At 38.0% G+C, this 24,281-nt stretch overlaps 1 protein-coding gene across 9 annotated transcripts in view; it reads right to left on the reverse strand.

The window, feature by feature from the left end:
* The window catches only part of Syx1A (syntaxin 1A), a 71,733-nt gene that overhangs the window by 7,538 nt on the left and 39,914 nt on the right, over positions 1–24,281 (reverse strand). For 2 of the 9 annotated variants that reach the window (XR_016141155.1, XR_016141153.1), the window contains exons 4-9: positions 12,231–12,305; positions 11,933–12,115; positions 11,316–11,389; positions 11,066–11,203; positions 8,500–8,610; positions 302–4,748 (exon numbers count right to left, since the gene is read on the reverse strand). Coding sequence is in view for 2 of the 9 variants with exons in the window: in XM_089084088.1 (XP_088940214.1) it covers positions 8,500–8,610; positions 11,066–11,203; positions 11,316–11,389; positions 11,933–12,115; positions 12,231–12,305 (581 nt within the window). In the remaining 7 variants the exon portion in view is untranslated. Of the gene's footprint in view, positions 1–301; positions 4,749–7,294; positions 7,406–8,499; positions 8,611–11,065; positions 11,204–11,315; positions 11,390–11,932; positions 12,116–12,230; positions 12,306–24,281 lie in introns of all 9 variants that reach the window. The other 7 variants (XM_089084088.1, XM_089084087.1, XR_016141154.1 and 4 more) reach the window with 6 other exon arrangements.

Raw genomic sequence — 24,281 nt, forward strand, 5'->3', positions numbered from 1 at the left:
GTGCAAAGTTTTTAATCACTTTAAAATATTTGGCGATTACTTTAGTTGAAAAATTAAACAGCGATAGAAAGTGTGAGAAATCTAGAACGAATCTTATGCACGAAGAAAAAAAAAAAACATAATCAATCAATAGTGTTAATCATGACGTTCTGTATTTAGAAAGTGAAAATATTTTTCGTGACACATCAATAATTAAAATCTTAAAGTCTTTCTGTTACCTCTAATACAAACAGAATAAAACGGGAATTGTAGGTGAGATCGAAGAGATCAGCATTAATTGGAAAAAACAGGGGATACAGACCTTCGTTAACCGACGCCGTTAACGTCGACTTTCTTCAGAGTTCCGGCCTCCTTCCGTGCAGTTTCAACGGTGCGTATCCCTAATTTGCCTCCATTCCATTTGTTTCTCTCCCCCTTTCCTCGTAGCGAGCACTGTACTGCCAAGCCAGCTTATGCCGTGAATCGATCCTCACGAACGATCGGAACGAACGTGCTGCCGTTTGTATAAAACGCGACGCGAATTTTATTATCCTCTATTATCTTCGCGATTCTACTATCATTTCGTATAATCAGCGCTAATTATTGTTACATCTCGCTTTACGTTCGCGTCTGGTTTGTCACCAGCGAACAACTGCCTCTTCTTTCCTTCTTCTGCAAGGCGACAAGTAATAATAGAGAAAAAAAAAAAAAAAAAAAAAAATGGCGTGCCATGTGAACGATGCCGCCGTATTTCCTATCTAACAGTTTCTTCTTCTTCTTTTCTTTTTTCTATTTTTTTTTTAACGTTAAATACACCCGAAGAGAAGAAAATCCCTACCATCGGCGTTAATGATTAATATCTGAGTTACTCTTTCTTCCTCCGTTTCTCCGATCTCGTCGCTGTGTTGTTATTATTATTATTATTATTATTATTATATTATTATTATTATCTGCTCTATACAAATTGCGATTATTTACATGTACAATGCGGGCGCCGCGTCCGTGCGGTGATCTGCATTGCGACGACGGTGATTATTAGAGTTCGGACGATCGATATATCTGATTCATCGGAGCGTGTGTACGTATCGCGAGATACGTCGTCGTCATCGTGCGGATTAACGTCCCGACCGAGAGCGGAAACTCTCGCGTCAGCCTAGACGCGACTAGAGGACTAGAGCACGCGGCGGCGAGGAAGGTCCGCGACCGTCTCTGTCGCATTTCGCGCAGGAACGATCGATCAGTTCTGGGACAAATCCCCGAAGCGTCCCCGCGAGCTCCGGCTCACGCTGCCAGTTAAGCCAGGAACGCCTTCTCCTCCGGAGAGAGAGAGAGAGAGAGAGTATCGCTGACAATGCGAACACCACATGAATCTGCGACGACAACAAACGAATCACGGCGGTGCCGAGTCGTCGAACACGTTTTATCCTCGGCAGGAACAAAGCTCGATAATGCGAAGTCGAGCATCGTCGAGCATCGTCGAGCATCGTCGCTGCGTTTCGAAGATGTTTCGTTCCTCGAAAGTGCGGGTGACTTTCCCAAGTCAAAGGAAATCTCATCGAAATTTCTCAGCAAAAATTTCAACAAAATTGCAATATATCGATAAAAAAAATCTACTTTAATAATTTTTGCCTTTGCATTCTAAATCTCTCTCAAACAGTCGTATTGATTTTCTTAATTTTATCAATAAATGGAATGGGAATAAAAATTTTGGACAATGTAGGTATTGACGTTTCATTTGAGTAATTTTACTCTACTTCAAATATCGCTGACCTGTTCTTCCCCAGCGTGACGACGAATGTGATAGTCGAGATCGATTATCAATATTTGTTGATGAGACAAATGTAGAAAGGGAAATGGAATGAAAAGCCGTGAATAGTTCAGTTTGCTGTCGCTGCATTTCGTTTTCGGATATCGATAATTTTTCGTCAAGTCGCGCTTTGAAGACGACTTGAGAAAGGACGCGTGTGTTTCATCTCCCATATCTCGCGCGTGCTTCTCGATTGTGCAATCGCCATCTTTACTGTTCGTTCGCTCGAACTTGAACTAGGAACGGTGAAGTGTGACAAAAATAATACGGGAAACAGATAACAAAAGGCAGTGCAAAGGTGCGCCCGAATGCGAGGAAAAGCTGTCGGTGGTGGCACATCGATCCATTCATCCCAAAGAAAACACCGATCTCGATAATCTTTCTCGGCGTTTCTCACCTCCACTTTTACGATTTAGTACAAACTCGCAGTATACCAATATAATAGTATATTTTAAACAAACATGATACTTAATTCGTGCGAGTACCATAACTTCTTTTTGAAAGTTTCAAAAATTTAATTTAATATCGATCGTTTGGCGTTTATATACGAATTGTCACAACACTGTGATTTCTTCTCAATGAGAAAAATAATTTCCTCAAAGGAATTTAATAAAAATTAATATTACGACTTTGCGCGTTTTCGTATCGGGAAAGGCAATAAAGGAACTGACTTATCTAAGTCTTCACTAATAAAGTAATTGTCTCTCTTTGACCTTTGTGTAACTCACAACGCTCGTCTTATCACCGTTCCTAGCTTCTACCGATGTTACGATGTATCACAAAATGTACATACAAGATGTTTCCCGTGGAAGTCACATCCGCAGATGAATTCTGATTACCGTCACATTCATCAATACATAATCTAAACGACGCGAGCGTGAGACTGCGGTAAATCAATAATTCGTTACAAATGACAATAAATAAACGTATAAACACATAAAATTTATTAAGAATCAATAATAAATAAACGTAACGATCTTGCGGGATATCGGCGATACCTCGAGAATCAGAAACGGCGATGGCAATCGCACTATCCGAACTCTCCGACGGAAAGTTCGAGATCGACGTAATCGACGGCTGATCTTCGCGACGATCTTGGCTCATCATCGTCAACGGATGAGACAAGAACAAAGTATAACGGACATTTCAACGATCGAAAATACTTGTCCCATTCCGATTTGTTCTATCTTTTTGTTTTCATTAAATTTGAATTCTTAACTTTTTTTTTTCCTCGTCAATGTCGCGCGCATGCTTAAACTATTTTAAGCTAACTGCCAGAATGATAATTAGGATGATGACCGCTATCGTCACACAGATCGCTATCAGGAACAATTTCTGTAAAATAAAATAATTTCGTGACCGTCTGGAAAAAGAAAATAAAAAGAAAAGCAGAGAAAAGAGTCGAAATGATGACGTTGCGATTGAACGAGAATCGCGATGGTTCCGGACAAGCGTTCGAAATGAAATGACAGTTCCGACTTCGAGTGCTCAATTATATTATTATTAAATACACTTGAAAATATCCGTAAACGTTTATTATACTCGCGTTCATCCAGCTAGCAGCACTTGCCTTCTAAATCTAACTGTTAACGATATACTCCGATTTTCTTGCATTTTATTGCTTTAATTCAATAATTAACAGATATTATAATTGGATTACATTCCATATTTGTCTTCACATTTCTTAATTCGTTAAGTAATCTAGATCATTTTTCCAGGATTATAATTCCAGTTTTAGTTTTTTCTCAATTCTGTTTACTATATATTATGAACAAAATATTTGAACATATTGTCGACTTATGAATTTAAGTTAAAGCATTCATAACATTTTTAAATAAAATCAAATGCAGCAAACTTGGAGAATATACTTGATATATTCGTAATTTTGATATATATATATATATATATATATATATATATATATACCACACGTATATAAATATATAAATAGAAAAAAAACCTAGACTAAAGTTTTACTAAATACATTACCCTTCGCCAATTACATACAGCTCGAAGTACGGAACGAAAATTTCGCTACTTCGTGTCAAATAAATGGCAAATGACGAATGCAAATCGTGAAACAATAAATTTCCGCGAATGATCTCGAGTTTCCTCCAGAAATTGAGGCGTTTCCACGTCTTTACAGTTTTTTTTTTTTTTTACAGTCAATCGCGAGCACAATTATCGACTACTCGCGCGAGTAAAACTGACAAGACGGGAAATCAGAGATCCGAAATTAAGATTGTCGCATCCCGACGAGATAGCAATTATCATCTCAAGATATCCACGATCCGGAGGAACGTCGAGCAATGTAATGAAGTGTACTTACTCGAAACGAGCAGATTCGATGAGTGCGGATTATTACGTTAATTAGTTGTTCGTTACAGAGATTAGTCGGAGGATTATCGTCGTAAGATTACGGATAGATGTGTGTTATTAGGATAACGGCACGGGACACCCGTTTTATTATTTGCATTTTCCATTTCTTTTTTTCCTTTACGGTAGTTTAGTGCACATGCGACTTTAGGGATACGTTCACAGCTCTTATAGGCAACCACCGCCACCATAATTGTTTCAGCGTCCATCTCCCCCCACCCCCTCACCGGGACTTCTGATCACACTGCACATCCGGATCTCATGCGTTTTCCACCGAATTGATCGCGACTAAGTTTTCTTGCATTATTATTGTTATCTTATTATTATTATATTATTACTACTATTAACGTTATTATTATGACATATCCGCTGCCGCGTTATACTCGTTTATTTTTCCTTTCTCTCTCAGCCTTCTCTTTCGAAATTTTTAAGCGCCCCTTGTTCGCCCCCTTCCCTCATAATCTTCCTTCTCCCGCAAAAAGAAAAACACCCCCTTGGCCGTTTAGGTTCTCGGAAGGAACCCTACTATTATGGCGACCAATACGACCGCCGATATTAGGACGCAGATTATGATGAAGATCATTTTCTGTGGACAGAAAAGCAGAGAAGGCCACGTATAAGATACGCGTGTACGTGCTTTTCATTGACAAAGAATCGAAAAAAGAAAAAGAGAGAAAAAAATGACGAAGATGTATCGAAATAGTGTTGCGCGGCGTGCTTTGTGAGAAAATTGTAAGAAAGTCAAGACGTAAATACGTACCTTCGAGAAATCAGAAAAGTAAAAAGGAGAATGAGAAAAATATTTTTGGCGTCGGCGAAAAAAGGTGAAATAAGAGAGAGAAAAAAAATCTTGCGATTGTACGAGTGCAGTGGATCGGAAATCAAAACTCGAAACTCGTGGAAAAAGAAGCGAATGGGAAAAGGCGTGTGAAAAATATGTGATTTACGTGTTCATTCATGCTGATTTGCGTTATGATATATAAGTGATGCACCTTGATCGGCAAATCATGATCAAAAAGTAGAAAAATGTTATTTCCCTGAACGTGCCTGTAATTTCTATATATTTGTATATATTTGTATTTTTATGTATTTGTATTTCTATGTTTCGAAATATACTTTATTGAATATTGTAAGATCAGTTATGTATATATATATATATATATATGTGTGTGTGTGTATGTGTGTGTGCGTGTGTGTTGTATAGTCTGTATTTAATATCTCAGTTTGTATCTAGATATTATTAAATAAAATTTGAAACCTACAATATATTTGCTTTTCTTGTTATTAGTTATTGTTAACTTATAAATAAGGGATTAAAACCCGAGAGAAAAAAAAAATTACAATTAGCCATAAAAGAAGCAATATTATATAAAATATAAAATTCAGACTTCGCTGTTCTGTTAAAGGTCAAAATAAATATCTAAATAAATTTTTCATCAAATTATTCACAGAACGATGTATGTTAATTAAAAATAATTATTATTGTTATATTATATATGTAATATTAAATAGTGTTAATACGGACGATAACTTTAGGGGAAGGAGAGTAAGCTTACTATCAAACATAATCAAGCGCATTCTTCATATCACTAATGATGCGGATGCGTTCACAAAACTAGAGTTAATCACAAGCATCAAAAACCGTTCTACCCATTTATAAAAAAAACTCGTAAAAAAAACTCGTTTATTCGCTATCCATATCATTACATCGTCTCTGTGCAAATCTATAGAACAGCGCATTCCTCTATCGCTACTATTAGTGTAGTCGACATCGATGATACTTCATCTCTTTTACCACGATCCTACGATGGACTTTAATCGCAAAATTCCCAAGATTGTTTGTTTCTCACGCACATAACACAAAAGACAATAATATGATTAGCACGAGTGCAATTGTACACTGTACACTAGACACAAAAGATCAATCACAAGAAACAAGGGTTCCACTCGACGCGAGGTTCCTGATCGTAGATAGTATCAGAGACGAAGGAAATTATTTTAGGAGCAAAAAGGAATTTCAGCAATTTGTTTGATTTTGAATCAAGCATCTTCAAAATTAGATATTCAAAAACAAATGTCCTCAAAATTAATTGTTCTGGTAACTATACGTATACATTGCTACACCAATTAACATTAAAGATTAATATTGATTCTCTTTCATATTCTATGTATTTTATATATACAATATAAATTATTTATAAAAATTTTCGAGATTTTTTTCCTTACATACGCAGAGATTCATATTTTCTTGAACAGACATTTCTTAAATCACGATCTGGTCTCGCTATTTTTAACATCCATTCTCTGCGGCAAACCGAGCGAGTCTCAATTGAGACGTATCCAAGTGAAAATGTTCTTTAAAGATCCATAATGGGGGAGAGAGAGAGAGAGAGAGAGAGAGAGAGAGAGAGAGAGAGACAGAAAAAGCGAAAGGTCAGAATTCTACGCGAAGATCGCGCATCGCGAGAGGAGAAAATGATAACAATGCGAGAGAAGAATGTTATTCCGTGATAATATTTTGAAGTCCGTCGTCGCGCTTGATAAGACTTGAAAAAAATGAATCTCTCTCGAATCCCCTCCCCCCTCCCCCGTTGAATAGGCACTTATTCTTTTTTGCTCCTTTTTATCGAACTTCATTCATTCGCGATGTCATCTTTTGATGAACGCCGCCAAGCGAAACGATTCCTTATCGCGAGTGCCGTACTTCAGAAGCGTCCGGTAAATCCTCTGAGTCAACTCACGGGACAAGACCGCTCTTCAATGGATTCCAAAGAAATTATTATCTGACTCAACATAACTCGCAAAATTCGCGCTGGCGAATAAAAAAACAATAAAAAAAAGCAAAAAAAAAAAAAAAGAAAGAAAAAGGAATTGGAAAGAATAAAAGGACGTACTACCGTTTTCAACGATAATAATTTTGGATGAAGAGCCAGCAAACTTCTCTTTAGAGTTTAATCGCGGATTAGCAGCGTTCATATCGACCGAGCTGATCCTGACCGAAACTCGCGAAATCTGCCCTTTGTCTCGGCAAGCCCTTCCTTCGATCCTCCCCCTCGATATTGCACGAGAAACAGATTCGCCCAGTTTCGGCCCTCGGCCGCGTGCCTATGTTTGGTGTCTGATGTTCTTTACCTTACGAGCCTTGCTTTGATACTCTTCGGCTTTGATCAGCTCGCCCCGAGCCTGGCCCACGTGGTCGCCGGTCTGATTCACGCAGTACTCAATGCGGTCCATCATCTCACCCTGCCGTACCGCGCGTGGGACGAAGGATAGGGTCAAGATCGGGACATACGTGGAGGGAGGGGGGGAGGGAAAGAGGAGAGGAAGGATTTTGAAGTGGGACCAGGTTCGCTCGTCGAGGGGAACAACCTCGGAGGAGGCGGGGACCAATGCACCAAGGGTTACATTTATGTACACGGCGAGTATAGACAGAGAGAGAGAGAAGCAGCATCCCCCGTGGCAGGAGAATGCCAGATCCCCAGGCGTCGTACGTACGTGTGTGCGCAAGCACGTACGCGCCGTCGTGTTTTCACATCGACACACAATCACACACGTATCCATATTAGTTATCGACAGCATAGAGATTAATACGCAAGGTTAGTAGTATGAGTAATAGTAGTAAACAGAGCGGTTGATGGACAGAGGCACACAATTAGCACACCCATGTTTCAACAGAGGACAGAGAGCGATGTACAGTTATATGTATAAAGGGAGAGAGAGAGTAAGAGAGAGAGAGTAATATGCACACACATATAACAGTATACACACACACACACACACATATATATATATATATATGTATATAATATAATGTAATATATATACATTTATATATCGTTTTACGATCGAGCGCGAATCGACACGAATACCAACGCCGACAAAGTAAAGTGACACACACCACACACACACACACACACACACACACACACACACACACACACACACACACACACACACACACACACACACACACACACACACACACACACACACACAAAAATAAAGAGAAAGAAACCCATAAAGCGCCGTCGTTAGTTGCTTACGCGTCGTAGGAAGGGTGAGTGTAAGGGCGGATGTACACCGATTAATACACCGATTATATAGCGATATTACGTACCAAACAGAAGCGTATAATATAATTAAACAGCGGGTAACCCAGTAAGTAAGAGCGGGCTCGGTATAAAAGGGGATGGAGAAAAATCAAAACGGGCGGTTCAAGAAACACCGATGGGTCGAGGGGTGGGGGAACGTGGGAACGATAGGGAGGAAAAAAACAAGAGTGACCAATTAGACGCAAACGAAATGGCTTCGGCGCGTGATATCTGGGGAGGACTCACCCGTCGAGCTTTGCTTTGATACTTGAGTGCTTTTTTGGTGTCCTGCGTGGCCGTCTGCACGTAGTCCACCGCGTGTTCCACGTGGTACTCTATGCGATCTATCATCTCGCCCTAATGTAGGTAGGAGGCGCGGCGCGAATCCACACAGCGTAACAGAGGGGAAGAAAGAGAGTGTTAGTCTTCAAGAATAAGGCAAGGCGGTTCATTAAACCGTTGATATCTTTCTTTTTTTTTTCTTATTGTCATGCACCAGCTCGCACACCGGTATCGAAATCAACAAGAGAAATAATTTACCGCCGAGACTCAATGACATTTAGAATTATATGCAATTTGACGAATATAAAAAAAATTATACGTAATGATTGTAATTATTATAAATTTCAGTGAATTATGGGTTATGATATCTTTAATTGAAAAGTACTCTCTCGTAAAAATATAATTAATGATTGTAAATTATCGAGTTAACGTATTGCGGTAATTATTTTGTCTTGTTATATGAAAAAAGATTGAAGCATAAACAAGTATTCTATAATGATTAAAGATTAATAATATTATTATTGTTGTTATTATTATTATTATTATTATTATTATTATTATTATTATTATTATTATTGTAATTATTACTATCATGCAAAGGAAGAAAGCGGTGCATTAAAATCTCAAATTTTTCGCAGAAAACAAGAAAAATTTTAAGTAAATATCAAAGAGACAAACAAATAATAATAACTAATTAATAATAAAACAAATATATAAATAATTTTTCTATGCGAGATCTTGAGATTTTAGTACGTTGAAGAAACCCTTCGATTAGCGGATAGTAAACGCGTCAAATTATACGAATCGCTAAGAAACGTTATTGAAAAGAAGAGGAATGTTACACTGCGTCGCGCTACGCTCCTAATTGCTTATCGATTATCATTATATCAAAATAATCCCGAATACAAAGACAACATAATTGAAACGAAGAAATAATCTTTAAATTATAATATTAATTAAGGCTCCTGGCTAATCACCGCGGCCACATTGGAATTGTGACGTCATAGGTGAGAAATGACATAGCGAAATTTACGTAATTTGCAAATAAAAAGATATTTGAATAAAACGACATTTAAGATGGCTTTAAGACACTTATGAAAATGGACGATTACTATCCTTTTCCTTCCCGATAATCAATAAATAGCCATAAAAGGCGCATGAAATAAAGCTTATTCAAAAATATACGATTTGACGACTGTTGAAAGAAATGAAAAATATGCTTTTACATATAAAATTCAAAGATAACTTTAGTTGTCATCTATTTTTTACGAATTTGGTAAGTATAAATATATCCACACATAATAACGAAATAACAAAAAATGCATTAAAAAATTTCATTGCCAGTACGTTACTTTTCACTTTTTCTATTAATATAAAGATGGACAAGGAATAAAAATGGACAAAGTAAACAAGGATAAACAAGTTTTTAATTTCTATCGCTGATATTATATTGTCAACGCGGAGTTCTTAGCTGAGTAGTCAGGAGCCTTAAAATCATCAATAATAAACTAATTAAAAATGACCTATTATATCAGCCAATCACATGGAATAATGCCGCTCAAGCATCCCGCAATAAAGCATCGATGTTTGGGTCAAAATATAAATTAAAACGTGCATTTGAGAGATTAATAAAAAATTTTTCTTTCTATTTTAAAACTTAGAATTATATTAGATTTTCTTAAATAAAAGTAAGAAATAAATGTAATTATATGTCATTTAATAAATTTAAAATAAATCAAAGTTAAAACGTATTATTGTTATTACATTATTGTTATTGTATTATAAAAATGTTGTTAATGACATATTGAGCCTCATTCTACTATAAGAAATGAAATTGAGACGTTCAATACAAATCTCTAAACTATTTTAAATTTCTAAACTTAATCTCTTTATATATATATTTTTTTAAAATGACCTAAATTTTTTTCTTTTATTTTATTATTATTTAATTTATTATAATTTATTTCTATTATTATTATTTAATTTTTTTCTCAAGTGCACGTATCATAAACTTACTGCCTAGATTATTATTTAAAAAGATTGTATTTATTAATCATTTGTGAACTGCCGAAAAATTTATATTCATGTTTGTAGAAACGATTGTAACATAAAACGAGTTGATTCGACGTTCTATCAACAATGTACGTTGAATTACTGTTACAATTAGGCTTCCGTCATCTGTACACGCGATGTAATAACACATAAATATTCATGACTATCTTTGATGTGCCGCACGATATATTTGTGACTACACATATGTAGTTTAGATGTAGATATATATCTTGTGGCAGAAAAAGAAATACTGCTCTTTGCTGTATATCGAAGTTAAAACAAAAGAGATGCCATATAAAAAAAAAAAATAACAATAAAAATAACAAAATATACGTAAAATCTTTTGTATGCAAAGATTACAATGACGTTACGTCTCGTAGACAAAAAAAAATTTCTTATGTCAAAAAAAAAAAAAAAAACTATATAATTTAGTTAAACTACATCTGGGATAAATTTGCATGAAGCTGCTCGATCTTACCTGACTCTCCACCAACATGGCCATGTCCATAAACATGTCGTGCAGCTCCCTGATGGAGTTTTCGAGTTTAATAATGTCAGCGTGACGCGCCTCGATGTCCGCAAGGGTTTGTTTTGCTTGTTGCGTTTCCATGATGATCTGCGACAAGCGGTAAGATTAATTGGGTAGGAAGATGGCGAGCGATTATTAACGTTTCTCGCGTAGGTACTACTAATAATAAGCGCGAGAGTAAGATCATTAAGGACGGTACCCCTTGCGTGAAGACAGCTGGATTTCCTTGCTCCAGCATCTCCTCGAGCTCCTCATTAGTGGTTGTTCTCCCCGCTGAAAAGAAACAGAGAGATTCCTTCGTCTCGCAAACAGATGCCAAACCCAAATGCGGATGCAATCAATTTTCCGTCAAGCCGCCGCCGCCGCCGCCGTTACATTATTATTATTTATTCAACGAGCAAAGCGATTACTTCGGAAATCGGAAATATCGATACTGTACAAACACTAATCTCACTGTCACAATTATCGTTTTACATCATACGCTAATTACGCGTTATAGCGCGTTCACGTTACGGCATTGAAAAATACAAGAAAATTATAAATATTGTAAATCAAATAAATAAACCGGCAATATGACGAAGAAGAAAATTCAATTACACTTGTTCAATAGAAAAAAAACTTTTGTTGGTAGCAAAGTAACAACCAGTTCGGTGCATTCTCCTGATTTTTCTTCAAACGGGGAACAAACACGAGCATTAGGTTGATGACTGCGTATTCCGAGACGGGCTCGAGATGTGACGAGATTGGAAAGGGCTGTTCCGCTCGAATAGGCATTCAGGCTGCAATGCGGCCAATCACGGCACACGGTATACTCACTGATCTCGAGCTGTCGTTGTATTCTCCCCTTACACCGCTCCCTGTAATCGGTCTGTGTCCGATTGTACTCCGTCATCACCTCGACGAACTTCCTGGATAACGTCGAGTGCTGGGTCTTGCGTATCCTCAGATCCGCTGACGATTTGTTCGTGTGCTCCTCCTGCTCGATGTTCTGCTCTATCACTAAACGCAGGAAAACAAAGTTCGGGTTGTCGCAATGCGAAACGTTCTCTCGCGGTGAATCGATCGAGTTTAATACATGTCGAACGAGCGAGCAACCAAACTGCGAGGGACTTACCCTTTAATTTAGCCCTCACTTTGTTAGCGGTTTTCTTGATATCGGACATGAGATCCTCGAGTTCCAGCTTCACCTCTGAAATTGAGAAAAGTTATTTATGTGTATCACAGGTCTCGAGTTCAGAGACCCATTATTTTCTAATGTGCTAAAGAAGACAGAGATAGAGATTTTATTTAGAATCTGGAGCAAGTCGCAAATGTCATTTCAAAGATTTGTAGATATCGGAGCGAAACTCGGTGTCTCACCGTGTTCTTTATTGAACAAGAAACTTTCGATATAAGCCAATATAAAATATTATACATAAAATACATATTTTAGATTTAAGAAAATAAATAAATAAATGGAAGTATATAAATTTATTGATCACAAAAGTTTAATCGTCAATAACATTAATCATATCTAAAGCAAAGGGAGAGAGAGAGAGAGAGAGAGAGAGAGAGAGAGAGAGAGAGAGAGAGCTGCTGCAATGTCTTTTAAGAAGTTTGGCAATTCATGAAATTATGATGTTGACTCGTAATGTTATTTCAATTGCTTCAACGGTTCCGGTTCTAGCAAGAAAATACATTTGTAAAGCACATTATGTAGCATCATATTGATCGAAGGAACGGTCCATGCATGGCTTGTCGAACAAACTTTCGAATTCCCGCAAGACGGTGCCGGTTGCTGCTATCTACCGTTTCGCGGTAAATTTACAATCCGATTTGACTTCCTGCCCTCGCAATTCTTATTTCGCCCGTATATTTATCCTCTCTGTAACTTTTCCAGTACTCACTAGTACTCGCTAGTACTCGCGATAACGTTCGAAGTTACTTCCTGGACCATCGAATTACAATTTGCGATATTATTTCGCGTAGTATATATTTCGCGATATTCAAAAGCGAATTTACTCGCCACAGTCGGAATAATTACGGAATTACCCGTGATGAATTTTAAATAATTTACGAACTCATATAATTTGATTTCACGTAAATTAACGTGCATATTGCGTCCAATAAGATATTTTTAGATTATGATTATTTTAAGATATATTTACATATTTTATACAATGTAATGTATTTTATTTAATACTTTAATTAATTACTTTAATTAATTAATTACTTTTTTATTTCGTTATAAATTTTATTTTATTAAAAAATATTTGCATAAAAAGTCATTTGGAAATTTCTCTTATTTTCAAAAGGCCTTTTAATTTGGGGTTTATCTGTTATGTTTCGCAATGTATGTCGCAATTTTTTTCAACGAACACAAGTTACAAGATTGTATTTGTAACCAATTAGCTGTGCAAGCTGATTCCGACACGGAATCCTCCGATATCTAATTACGGGTAAGTGTAGAGAAGAGGAAGGGGGTCATGATCCTCTTGGTAATATCAGGTTTCAATATTCTGCGAAAACGTCCCACGCATGAACGCATTAAGCGTGTCCCACGCATCCAATGCCGCCTACATTCTATACGAGTCTAAGCCCCGCGATCTCTGCTGAAAAGCCCTCCCTTTCCGATAGGAGCGGACATTATGATTCGTATCTTTCGTATGTAAGACGAGACGTATCGCGTTTTATGAAGAAGATAACAAGGAGGAAATACAAAGTTAGAGAGAACTTTCCCTCTTTTTATCGATCCATATCGACGTTACGAATAGAATTACACGACAAAAAAAAAAAAAAAAAAAGAAAGAAAAAAAATGAAAAGATCGAGTTAAAATCTCTTCCTTCCCGATGAAAGAAACATTGTAATCTTTGAATACGCCGCACGCTCGTAATATACATACGATGATGCGCTACCGTTCGAATCGCAAACATCTTTTAAACGGAGATCCCTCACGTACCGTGGCGGAACGTGAGGTTTGCATTATATCCACCTATGTGTCATGCCACATATTTCCCGAGTGTGCCCCTGAGCCACCGAGTCTGCCAAGACACCCTCGAGCGCCTCAAATCCAGTTGCCGTGAGATTTAGCGTCCGACCGCCGGAACCCCGACGCTGCGTTCCCCTCGAGAGCTCTCGAAAATGCTGAGTAATAAGAACGTTTCCTCGAAATACGTTCATCTTTATTGTTCGTTTAAACGACGTTATGAGTTAACGTAATCACAACTATTTTCTTCTGTGAACATTTTTAAACGAAGTGTCGAAAAGCAATTGAATCGAGAGATAGAAATTTATCTAGACATGTACATCACGCAGAAAAAAATATAAAATCTTGCACTTTTTATCTCAAAAATATATATTGAAAATATTTTTTCTTCCGTCACGTAATTGTAATAACATCGATGCTTCTCCTTTCCACAATTATTTTAATCATTACGAAAGTTAATTAAGTCTGACATTTAATAGAAAATGTTAATTTCTGTCTTTAAACAGTAAACAAATTTTTAACCAAAATCCATTATGTATCAAGAGCTCCTGAGAAATTGATTAAAATTTAGCTAATTAACTTCCAACTAACCACATAACTCGTTGTTACCTCACGTACCAACGCGTTGAATATTCCTCTGGGGAAGAGTTTTAGCGAAATTTCTTGGCTTTGCTTAAAATGCAAATTTGCCTCGAGTGTGTTCTTCGCGCTTCTATCGGTCGCATCTATCGCATCTAGATTCACGAACGCCATCGCGGCGGCAAGCCGCCGTTAAAAATCGAAGAAGACCGAATAAGAATGAAGGTGCCTGAAAAATTCACCCTCACGCGCGCCTTTCCAGTCACGATCGGACACTTAGTCGCAGCGCGATTTAAGCGTTGCCGTTATCAGACGCGTGCAAAGGGCATCTTTATTGCATCAGATAAGACAAAAGGAAGGAATAAAAAGATAGGGGCCTGTTTAGTTCGATCGATAATGTATGAAGAGGATGGAGGGAATAGTTCCGTTCGCCATTGCTCTGATGATCGTTCGATGTGCATATTTTGTGGAAAATTTGACGTTTCACCTTAATTATCATGTCTCATCTGATTAAAAAATTTATGTTACTTTTCAATCAAAGTAGTTTGATACGTACAAGATGACTTTAATTAACAAACTGCATGATAAAATAATATATAACAATTTTAGTATTATAGAGTATTTAATAACTTTAATAAATAATTCGTTCGAATGGTTTGACAATTATTCAAGTAATAATTAATTATTTAATTATCTTACAAAATAAAAACCCTTTCTTACGTTCTTTTTTAAATTTTTATCGATCATTCAGTTTTTAATCGAGCAATAGAAAGACGATTATAAGCGAAAGAAAATATATGTAGAGGGAAATATTTTGAATTTTAATTTAACGCCAATAATCGCCTCAGATATCAAAATAAGATAAAAACGGAATTTTCTTGCTGCGATACCAGGCACTTGCATATGCGGAAGAAAGTAACGATTAGGATTGTTTACACGGTTAGTGGTGTGAAGCTCGATTATGGGAGAGAGATATCAAGTTTAATCGCATCCGAATGCAACGACCTGGAATACATAAACCCTCACCCTTGTGATTGGAGCAATGCTCATAACGAGTTTACAACATGTGAAGCTCCCGCTGTAATAAAGGCCGCCTAAATTTCCGGCCGAGCTTCGACGAGGCCGTAATGTATCTTAGTTTCAGTCAAGAAACTTAATACGAGGCTAATTTCATGATTTATGAAAGAATATATAAATTAAATAGTTAAAATAATTAGAACATAAGGAAGCATCATAATGCAATAATTTTCAATTATATTATTGTAATTATCATTTTATTTAATGTTTTTATGTTGAAATATTATTAAATATAAATATAATAGTTACTTTAGTTACTACTAAAAATTATTTTACCATATACATATGTAGTAAAATATAATTTTAGTGATTATTATATTTATATTTAATACTTTGCAATACAGAGATAATTCAGATACAGTAGTATAGTCCGAAACTAGTCAGACGCGAAGTAAGTCTTAACAAGAAAAACGACTTTCACCATAAAGCAAGAAAGATATTTATCTGCAATTATTTATTTTTATAAACTGCAGTAACTCTAATATCTTGATGACACAAACTAATATGTTTCTAAAATTCTAAATTCTTTCTTATCATCAAGAACTTTTTCTAATTTTTTCTGTCGCCAAACGAGCAGTCGTAAAAACTTTTCATTTCTTGATTCGCAGTATCGAGCTCTCTTTTCTTGGCAACACTGTTTTCGAGTAAAAGAACTCTTTTGGCCGAGATATTTCCATCGATATGATAAAGCGCAGTAGTAATATCCGTAAATAGTCGGACGCGCGGCCCGAATGAATGCTCTGCGGCATCATGCTTATATAATGGCCAGTATTTGTAATCTGGAGGCAAGATATACAGAGAATATATAAGAATAAATACTATATATGTGTGTATATATATATATATATAAAAGAGACCAACAACGTTACCGTAGGAAAATATTTAAGTTTTATGTATATATATATATATATACCGCCCACAAAAGCGTCTTTCAAGCGTTTTTTCTATAAATCGAGAAGGTTTGCGGCTACGGATATAAAATCTTTCTGTTGGTCTCTTTTTTCATCGTAAAGTTTTCATAAAGTTTCATTTCATCTCATCGTGCCAAACTTTTCGCTTCTAGTTCATCACTAACGTATTCACAATAATTCGTTATCGTTTGAATATATATATGTGTGTGTGTGTGTGTGTGTGTGTGTGTGTGTGTGTGTGTGTGTGTGTGTGTGTGTGTATCAAAAAAGGCTGCGGAGTTACGAATACAGTCTTTGATAAGCGTAACTTAATTTTATATTTATCTTGGACCTCGATCGGTGAAACCAGCCGACCGATGTGCGTCGCGTGCGATTCCGTCCGCATTTGGTTTAACAGGTTTAGGTTAAGGGGCTCTGTACGTATAGAGAAAAGGATAATCCGGACCTATCTCGGCTTTTTCCCTTCTACGTTTCAGCTCACGCCAAGATTCTATTCTCTTGCACGTGCCGCGGCACGAAACTAGTTTCTCCCGTTGGCGATCGCAATCGCGATAATTTCAACGATTCCGAAAATCACTTGCCGGAAAGTTTTCTTTTTTGCCTGTAGCAGCCGGCAGATATGAAAGATTATAAAAATGAACGACGGGAGAGAAGGTAAGTAGCACAAAGATATATGGGAGAGTTGGCCGTCGGCCAAGTAAATTCCGAGAGAAAGAGATGTCGTTAACCCTTTACTGCGGGATAAAATGTCGGATAAAATTTCAGAGTGTAATATAAATAGCGGAAAAACATGTATTTGGAAAGTAATAAATAAAGTTCACGTTGCAATATTAGAAGCGCGTTTTTAAAGTAGCGCTGTTATATTTAAGTGCGCTTAACGCACACTTACGTTTAAACACATGTGGGCAATTATCGTTCTTTGATATACAAGTGACAACTTGAGGAAAGTTTAAAATAACATTATACGTAACGACGTTATCGAGAATTTCTTCGTGAACTTTTCGTTGAAAGGTAAACTAAAAATTAGGATCTGCCGAATAGAACAAACCCGTTTAATTTTTGCATTAAATCTCACGTAATTGAAAAGTTTATCTTCAAATCTATATCTGAAGTCCATATTTGTGAAAGGTAAATTTTAAATATAGTTTAAAAATTTCTTCAATTATTTATGTATGGCTACAAGAACTGCCGGAGTACAATCTACCATAGTTCAAACTTGAAGTGCAAGAAGTTGCGTTTCGTAATTATCACGAGTCGCGCGTTCGCTAAAGTTCGGGCCGAATCTCTCGTTAAGTTTTAATTAGCGTGCACGACACATCGGAAAAAAGGGACCCGACTCGCCCGTCGCGGTCGGCTCGCAGTATCTGGTTTCGGTACACTTCTTTTCCGGGAAGATCGCCGTATGCAAATCCGGCGCGTATAATTTAGACATCCGGAACGTCACGAGCAGGATGGAACATCGCCGCGAGCACGGCGGAGCAATTAGCAATTAGGGAACTCCCTTTAATTGCCCCCGACGCTCACTCGGAATCGTGATGATCTTCCGACGACGAAGAATGGCGTCTGGCTTGCCCTCGGGAGAAATTTCTCGAGCGGAAGGATACAGGCGATTAAATGTCATCCAGTATATTTAAGGGCGTCCGTTATTCCTTCGACTTACCTTGATTTTGTCTTCGAATCGACTTCGCACAGCCGAGGCACCTCATCGATTCCGACGAGGAAGCGAATTAACTTCGCTCACGCGACTTAATCAAGAAATCCCCGACTGGCGCGAATTTCTCCTTTTTTTCCTCCTTTCTATCCTCGTTTTATGGGATTATCGCGCGCGCGCGCGCGCGCGCGCGTGTGTGTGTATGTGTGTGTGTGTGTCTGTGTGTGTGTGTGTGTGTGTGTGTGTGTGAATGGCACGTTCGTGAAAGCGACAGAACAGAAGATAAGACGGACTGTTGAGAGTACCGCGAATAGAAACGGGAGTAAAAATTGAATTTAATTAAAGAGCAGGACTGCAAGACTTCGAGCGATTAATATTCGCTTCTTCCACGCCGCGCGTTTAATTCACGATTTCATTAACGAGTTATTTAACATTCTAGTGAGTTTACCTTGAGTTTTTAATTAAGCTCTGGAAACATAAACCTGCCCCGAGATGTTATTATTTCTCGGATAACGCAGAGTGGACTTTACGCTAACGAAAATTTCATTTGAAACTTAATTGGTGGTACTCATAACATCGTGGTTGCAAAGCTCGATTTAAAATGAACAGCATGCAGGTATGTGTGTAAACTTATAATTTCCTTTAAGTTGGCGCGCGCGCGCGCAATTCCCTTTCGGGAATACTCCATTGTTGGATTTCTCGCTGACGAGCGTCTTTAGCGATTCAGCGATTTTGCAATTTTACAGTCCCGAGGAATAAGAAATACAATAGCAATTATGGTCCGCAATTCGCCTGCGGTCACCTTCAAAACCAATTCCGCAAAGCGCCAAATTGAAACGCATAAAAAACGCGCGACGTAAAAGCGAAACGAGTTTTTTTTTCTCGGTTTACAGTTTTCCCCAAGGCTGAAAGCTTAAAACATAGGGCACGAAATATCAACACTCGCAAACGGCGAACGGTCCTTTTTTGTGGGCAATGGTGGGTCAGCCACATCGATACGTCGAAGTGTCCAATCGTTTGTCCGGCAACATCTCAATACGATCGGATTTTTCGTTGCGTTAACGTCCGACGTTTGAACGTTGGCCATCGGTCGTAAATGCATTACATATCAATTAGCGCGCATTATGCGAGGAACGCGGGTAATAAAGCCACGTCACGTATTATTAGCGGATTCAAAGCAAAGTGGCCGAAATTGCGGGCATTAAATAATGGCAATTAACATTTTCCTCTGGCCTCTACTCCGCGGCGCGATCCGTCAGTTCCAAAAGCGATATGATCAAAATCGCTTTTCGCAGAAATGTGGCAAATATTCCGCTTCGTTTGCGTAACCGCTTCACTATTGTTGTCAACGAGTAATTTTGTAAATCAAAGTACCCTCTGAACTCGGTTACAACACATGGGAATTGGACTACAGGCATTCCGCAGCCTCAGAATGGCGATAAAATTAGAGATCTGCGGACTGAAATGCAAAGCAATATGAGTTAGTTTTAAAGAGAACATTTTTAAATAAAAGATAAAGAAAAAAATACATGTACGTACGTTACACAATTATGTACGTACGAATAAGAAATAAAACAATCCATTGCTGGGAACGAATAAAACTTTCATAATTATAAAATAATGTATAAAAACATAACATAACATAAAAGATATCAAATTATAAAACATTTTCATGATTGTTACGTCATTTTTAATCCCCCGTCTAAATATATTTTTATTTCATTATTTTATCCAGATTATGTCAAAGCTTTGCCGCATAAAAGCAGTTACAACGTCATCATTTTATAAAGTCAGAGTATCCCTTTAACTAAATCTTCAGAAGAGTGCTCAGCTACTTTGCTTACAAGCTGATCTTCACCATGATATGATATCGAAATCCCGATTAAATCTTGATTCAGCCGGGTACGAGACTCGAGAACTCTCTTTTTCTCTTTCACACAGATGGTCCACGCTCATCCTAGAGGAAACAGGAAATCGTGAAGATGAACGGAAATGAATAGAAAAAGAAAGGAGAAAAAACGAAGACAAGAGAGAGAGAGAGACAGAGAGAGAGGGGGAGGGGGGGAGAGGGGAGGGGCAATGACTAGGTCGAGGCTATTCCCAAGGGAAGTCGACAAGGTATTTCGCGGCACTTTCAGGTGCCTTTTCCTGGATATCTCGACGTGTTATCGACTTCGCCTGACCTCGCTATTCCTGACCTCGATGATATCGCGATCCGTCCTTCCCCTCCACCCCTCCTCAGTTAGTCGGTTCAATGCTACTGTCCATATTCGCAATCCGGTGATCGAAAAGAGTCGACATAGTCGGCACGACGTGACGCTCAAGTCACTTCCGGTTCTTTTCATCTTTCCGGAAATACTCTCTCGAGACGATTGCAAAAGGAAGGAACGGTGGGACGCGCGCCTTTTTCCCAACGAGCCAATAGTATTATATATACCGGGAGAGAGGGGGAGGGGGTGAATGGTCGCTCATCGACAGCTTCAGATTTGTTAATTCTGTCGGAGACAATGGAGTTCATTCGTTCGCTCGCACGCGAGATGTTCGCACGTTACAATTGCAAAAATTGGGTTAATGCCGCGTGGAAACGTGCCAGATCTACCCTTCCGGTTACTCGAATCGTACGGCCGATCGACCAATCGGGACCGATGTCGAACTTTAACGAACTCGGAAGTAGCGTGATCGTTGTTGGAGAACACCGTCGGTGATTTTACGACGCCTCGGCAAACTCTCTCGCTCGTGCTCGCTTTTTGTTCCATCATTTGTAAAATCTTCTCGCGTGCCACCAGTTTATTGATAAGTTGTAAGTTTTCTTGTACAGAATGAATCGAAAGGAAGTGTCAAAGAGATGCATTAAAAGGCCATACCATTCGACATGATACGGAAGAACTTTCGAAATTTTCCAAAAGGTTAAAATAATTTATGAAAACACATGAATTTATAAAATATTATCTACTAATAAAATTCTATGTTTTTAAAGGAGATAGAAACCAAATTTTCACCCTGAAAAAAAAAATTCTACTTCAAATTAAATATTTATTTAATCTCACTCTCGAAGTTATTCTTAATCGTTGTTAATTAATCTTCGTTGAATAAAAATATACATCACGCTCGAATTAATGAAAATTTCTTCTCTTTGATATACGTAGCACACGCATAACGAATGCATGATTCTGCGACAAAACGCACGAAACCTATGAGGTTTCTTCCTTTCGACCAGCCGATTAACCTCTTCTATATCCATTCCCGTAAACCGAGGACAACCGTATATTGTTAGGTAAGTAAGTCTATTAAATTATCAGCGTTCTCAATCGCGGGCGGCTACCAGCGGAACAGCTGGCCTGGTCGCACGGCAAACACGGGTCGACGCGATGGTAAACCAACACGGATACTTTCGATCTACCAAAGGGTGGAGACCCATGGCGGGTCCGTCCTTCGTGCAAAGCATCGCCAGGTTGCTCATGAATATGTATCGTATACGTAGCCAGGACAGAATTACGGAGTTCCTCTGTATGGGCATAAATTGAACCGAACGATATCTTTGACCTCCGTTAACTGGCTTTGACGTGAGGAAACGTGAGGGAGGGAGACGGAGATGGTAAAAGAGAGGGCGGGAGTGCGTGCACCGACCGTTGTTTTCCAGTTGTTTTTTTTTTTTTATGTCAACGCGCCGGGGAAATCGGAGTTAGCATCTCCTGTTACAAAGGAATCGATACACGAATTATAGCTTTTGCAAAGTTTAATTTCCGCGGTCATTCCACGGATTTGTTTTTTTTTTTTTTTTTTTTTATTACTCGCGTTTTTTCGCCGAAAGAAATTTCAGAGAATAGAAGATTAAATTCTTTTTTTTTATCTCGCTTTCAATCATGTAAAAATATCATATCATTGCCGTTAATAACTACGCTGAGCGCAAAACGATATTTATTTTCTCAGAATGAGAACAAGCTTCGTTCGTCGTAAAAGTAAGGGACGTTAAATTTTACGATATCGTGATCGAGAAGAGCTATATCCGGCGAAGCCATAAGATCGTGCGTATATAATTCGATGATTTCCCGTTCCACGAAGGTTTACTGTCGACGAACGGCGCGAAACTTCGATCGTAAAAGAAGATCGAACGATGCAGGTATCAAGAAATGGAGATTTGTAACTCTGAATTTATGACTATCTTGATTAATGTAAAAAAAAAATCATATTCCTTGAAATTTTCTAGGCATTTCACTTCATTTTTAAAAGATAAGTACTCGTGATAAAAACGCAATATTTTTTTCAATAAATTTGATAAAAGTTTAATCACCCAGTTATGTTCTTCAATCATTCGATTATTATCTTATTCATAACAAAAGTTTTTATATAGTTTGTTACGTTGCGATAATTTCATTTAGTCACTCATCAATACGCATGTTACGTGACGATATTTTTTAATACTCGCCCTCTAATAAATTCTCATGCGACACAGACGTAATTGGACTGTACGCGAAAAAGCGAAAGAGTATAGAGTTGGACAAAAAAATCGCACAGAGAATGTGAACCGCATGGAAAATTAGATGCATCCAGGACTTTACTTGGCGGCGATGGAAAAAAAAAAAAAAAAAAAAAAGTGAGACTAACGTCGCTCTCCTTTGAATCCTAGGAAGCTCGCCTGTGCACGGTGTCGCAGAAGAAAGGTCATAGTTCGATAAGTAATGGTATTGAATATTACGAGCGAAGACTCCTTCGTGTGGACACAATCGATTTATACATTTATTTATAAACATGTAGGAAATCTGTCTCTCCTTTTATTGTGACAGTTCAACAGTTGCAATAATTTCTTGAGGGTAAACTCTTGAGGGAATTACGGCGGTTTAAGTCTAATGACACATAAGCTACGTAAATACTTTGCAACTTTATGAAGCATATTGACGCGGAAAACTTTTCATCCACTATAACCTGATGCTTCCGAAGTATTGACCTTTCCTAGTGCGGCACGGTGTACGGTAAAAGGGTCGAAAGAGAAGCGTCGGCGGGAAAATATCGGATGTGCATCTCTCTTACGCGGAAAAATAGTAAAAGTGCCTGGAAAAGCGGCACGTGACCGCAATAAAAGCGACGAGGTCGCCTACGCGACTTAGGGACGCGATCAATTTGTATTCCGCGGTGTAAAGAAGTCCCAACTGCGGATTGCGGGCTACCGCGAGAGAAGAAAAGGGCTCGCTTCTTCTTCTTCCTCTTCTTTTTCTTCTTCTTTCTCGTTGCCGAACGAAAGCCCGACACGATTTCAATTTTGTTGGCGGGACGGCCGACAAAATCTCGTTAAGAAAAATTGCAACTCCTCGTCAGAATAGCGTCACAATTCACCGCGCGCATTTACATTCGCGGCAAAATGCACAACACACTTTACACCCTCAAAATTGTCACCCTCGCATATCGATCACGTCATCGCCATTCATGCGAAGTCTCTCAACGGTCCCGATATAAATGGAGAGGATAAGTAAATCTGCGCCGTTCGCGTTATTAAATTAATTGTCAGCCGGATATCCCGAGATTTCAACGACGATAACACTTTATATTGTATGTCTCATAATAAAGTTACGGAAGAGGTTGGCTCTTGAAAAGATATTTCAAGTAGAAATTCTGAAACATTAATTTCCATCTCTACCCGGAAACATGATTAATGATAAATCAGCGTTTCACAAATGCGTTTCGTAAATTACTGTTTGAAGAACTCGCTGCAATTTGGTATTCATAGCATGTGAATAACGAATGTGATGGATAAGAAATTCTTGTTCCAAGCGTATTTTCCAAAGAACAGAACACGAATATAAAATTGCGCGAATAATTTTTTTGTCGCGTCGACAAATTGGCGGTGCGAACGAAGTAAATGAAATGAGTTTACAGTCCCAATGGAGTTCGTCCGTCGTGATTTATGCGCGGGCAGTCGTTGGCCTTAAAAATTACAAAAACAAAATGCTGTGCCGAATTAGGACGTCTGAAACGGGCATCGATTC

This window comes from Pogonomyrmex barbatus, unplaced genomic scaffold, assembly GCF_055798465.1.
Source record: "Pogonomyrmex barbatus isolate J1 unplaced genomic scaffold, ASM5579846v1 scaffold8, whole genome shotgun sequence".
In the NCBI taxonomy this organism is placed as follows: domain Eukaryota; kingdom Metazoa; phylum Arthropoda; class Insecta; order Hymenoptera; family Formicidae; genus Pogonomyrmex; species Pogonomyrmex barbatus.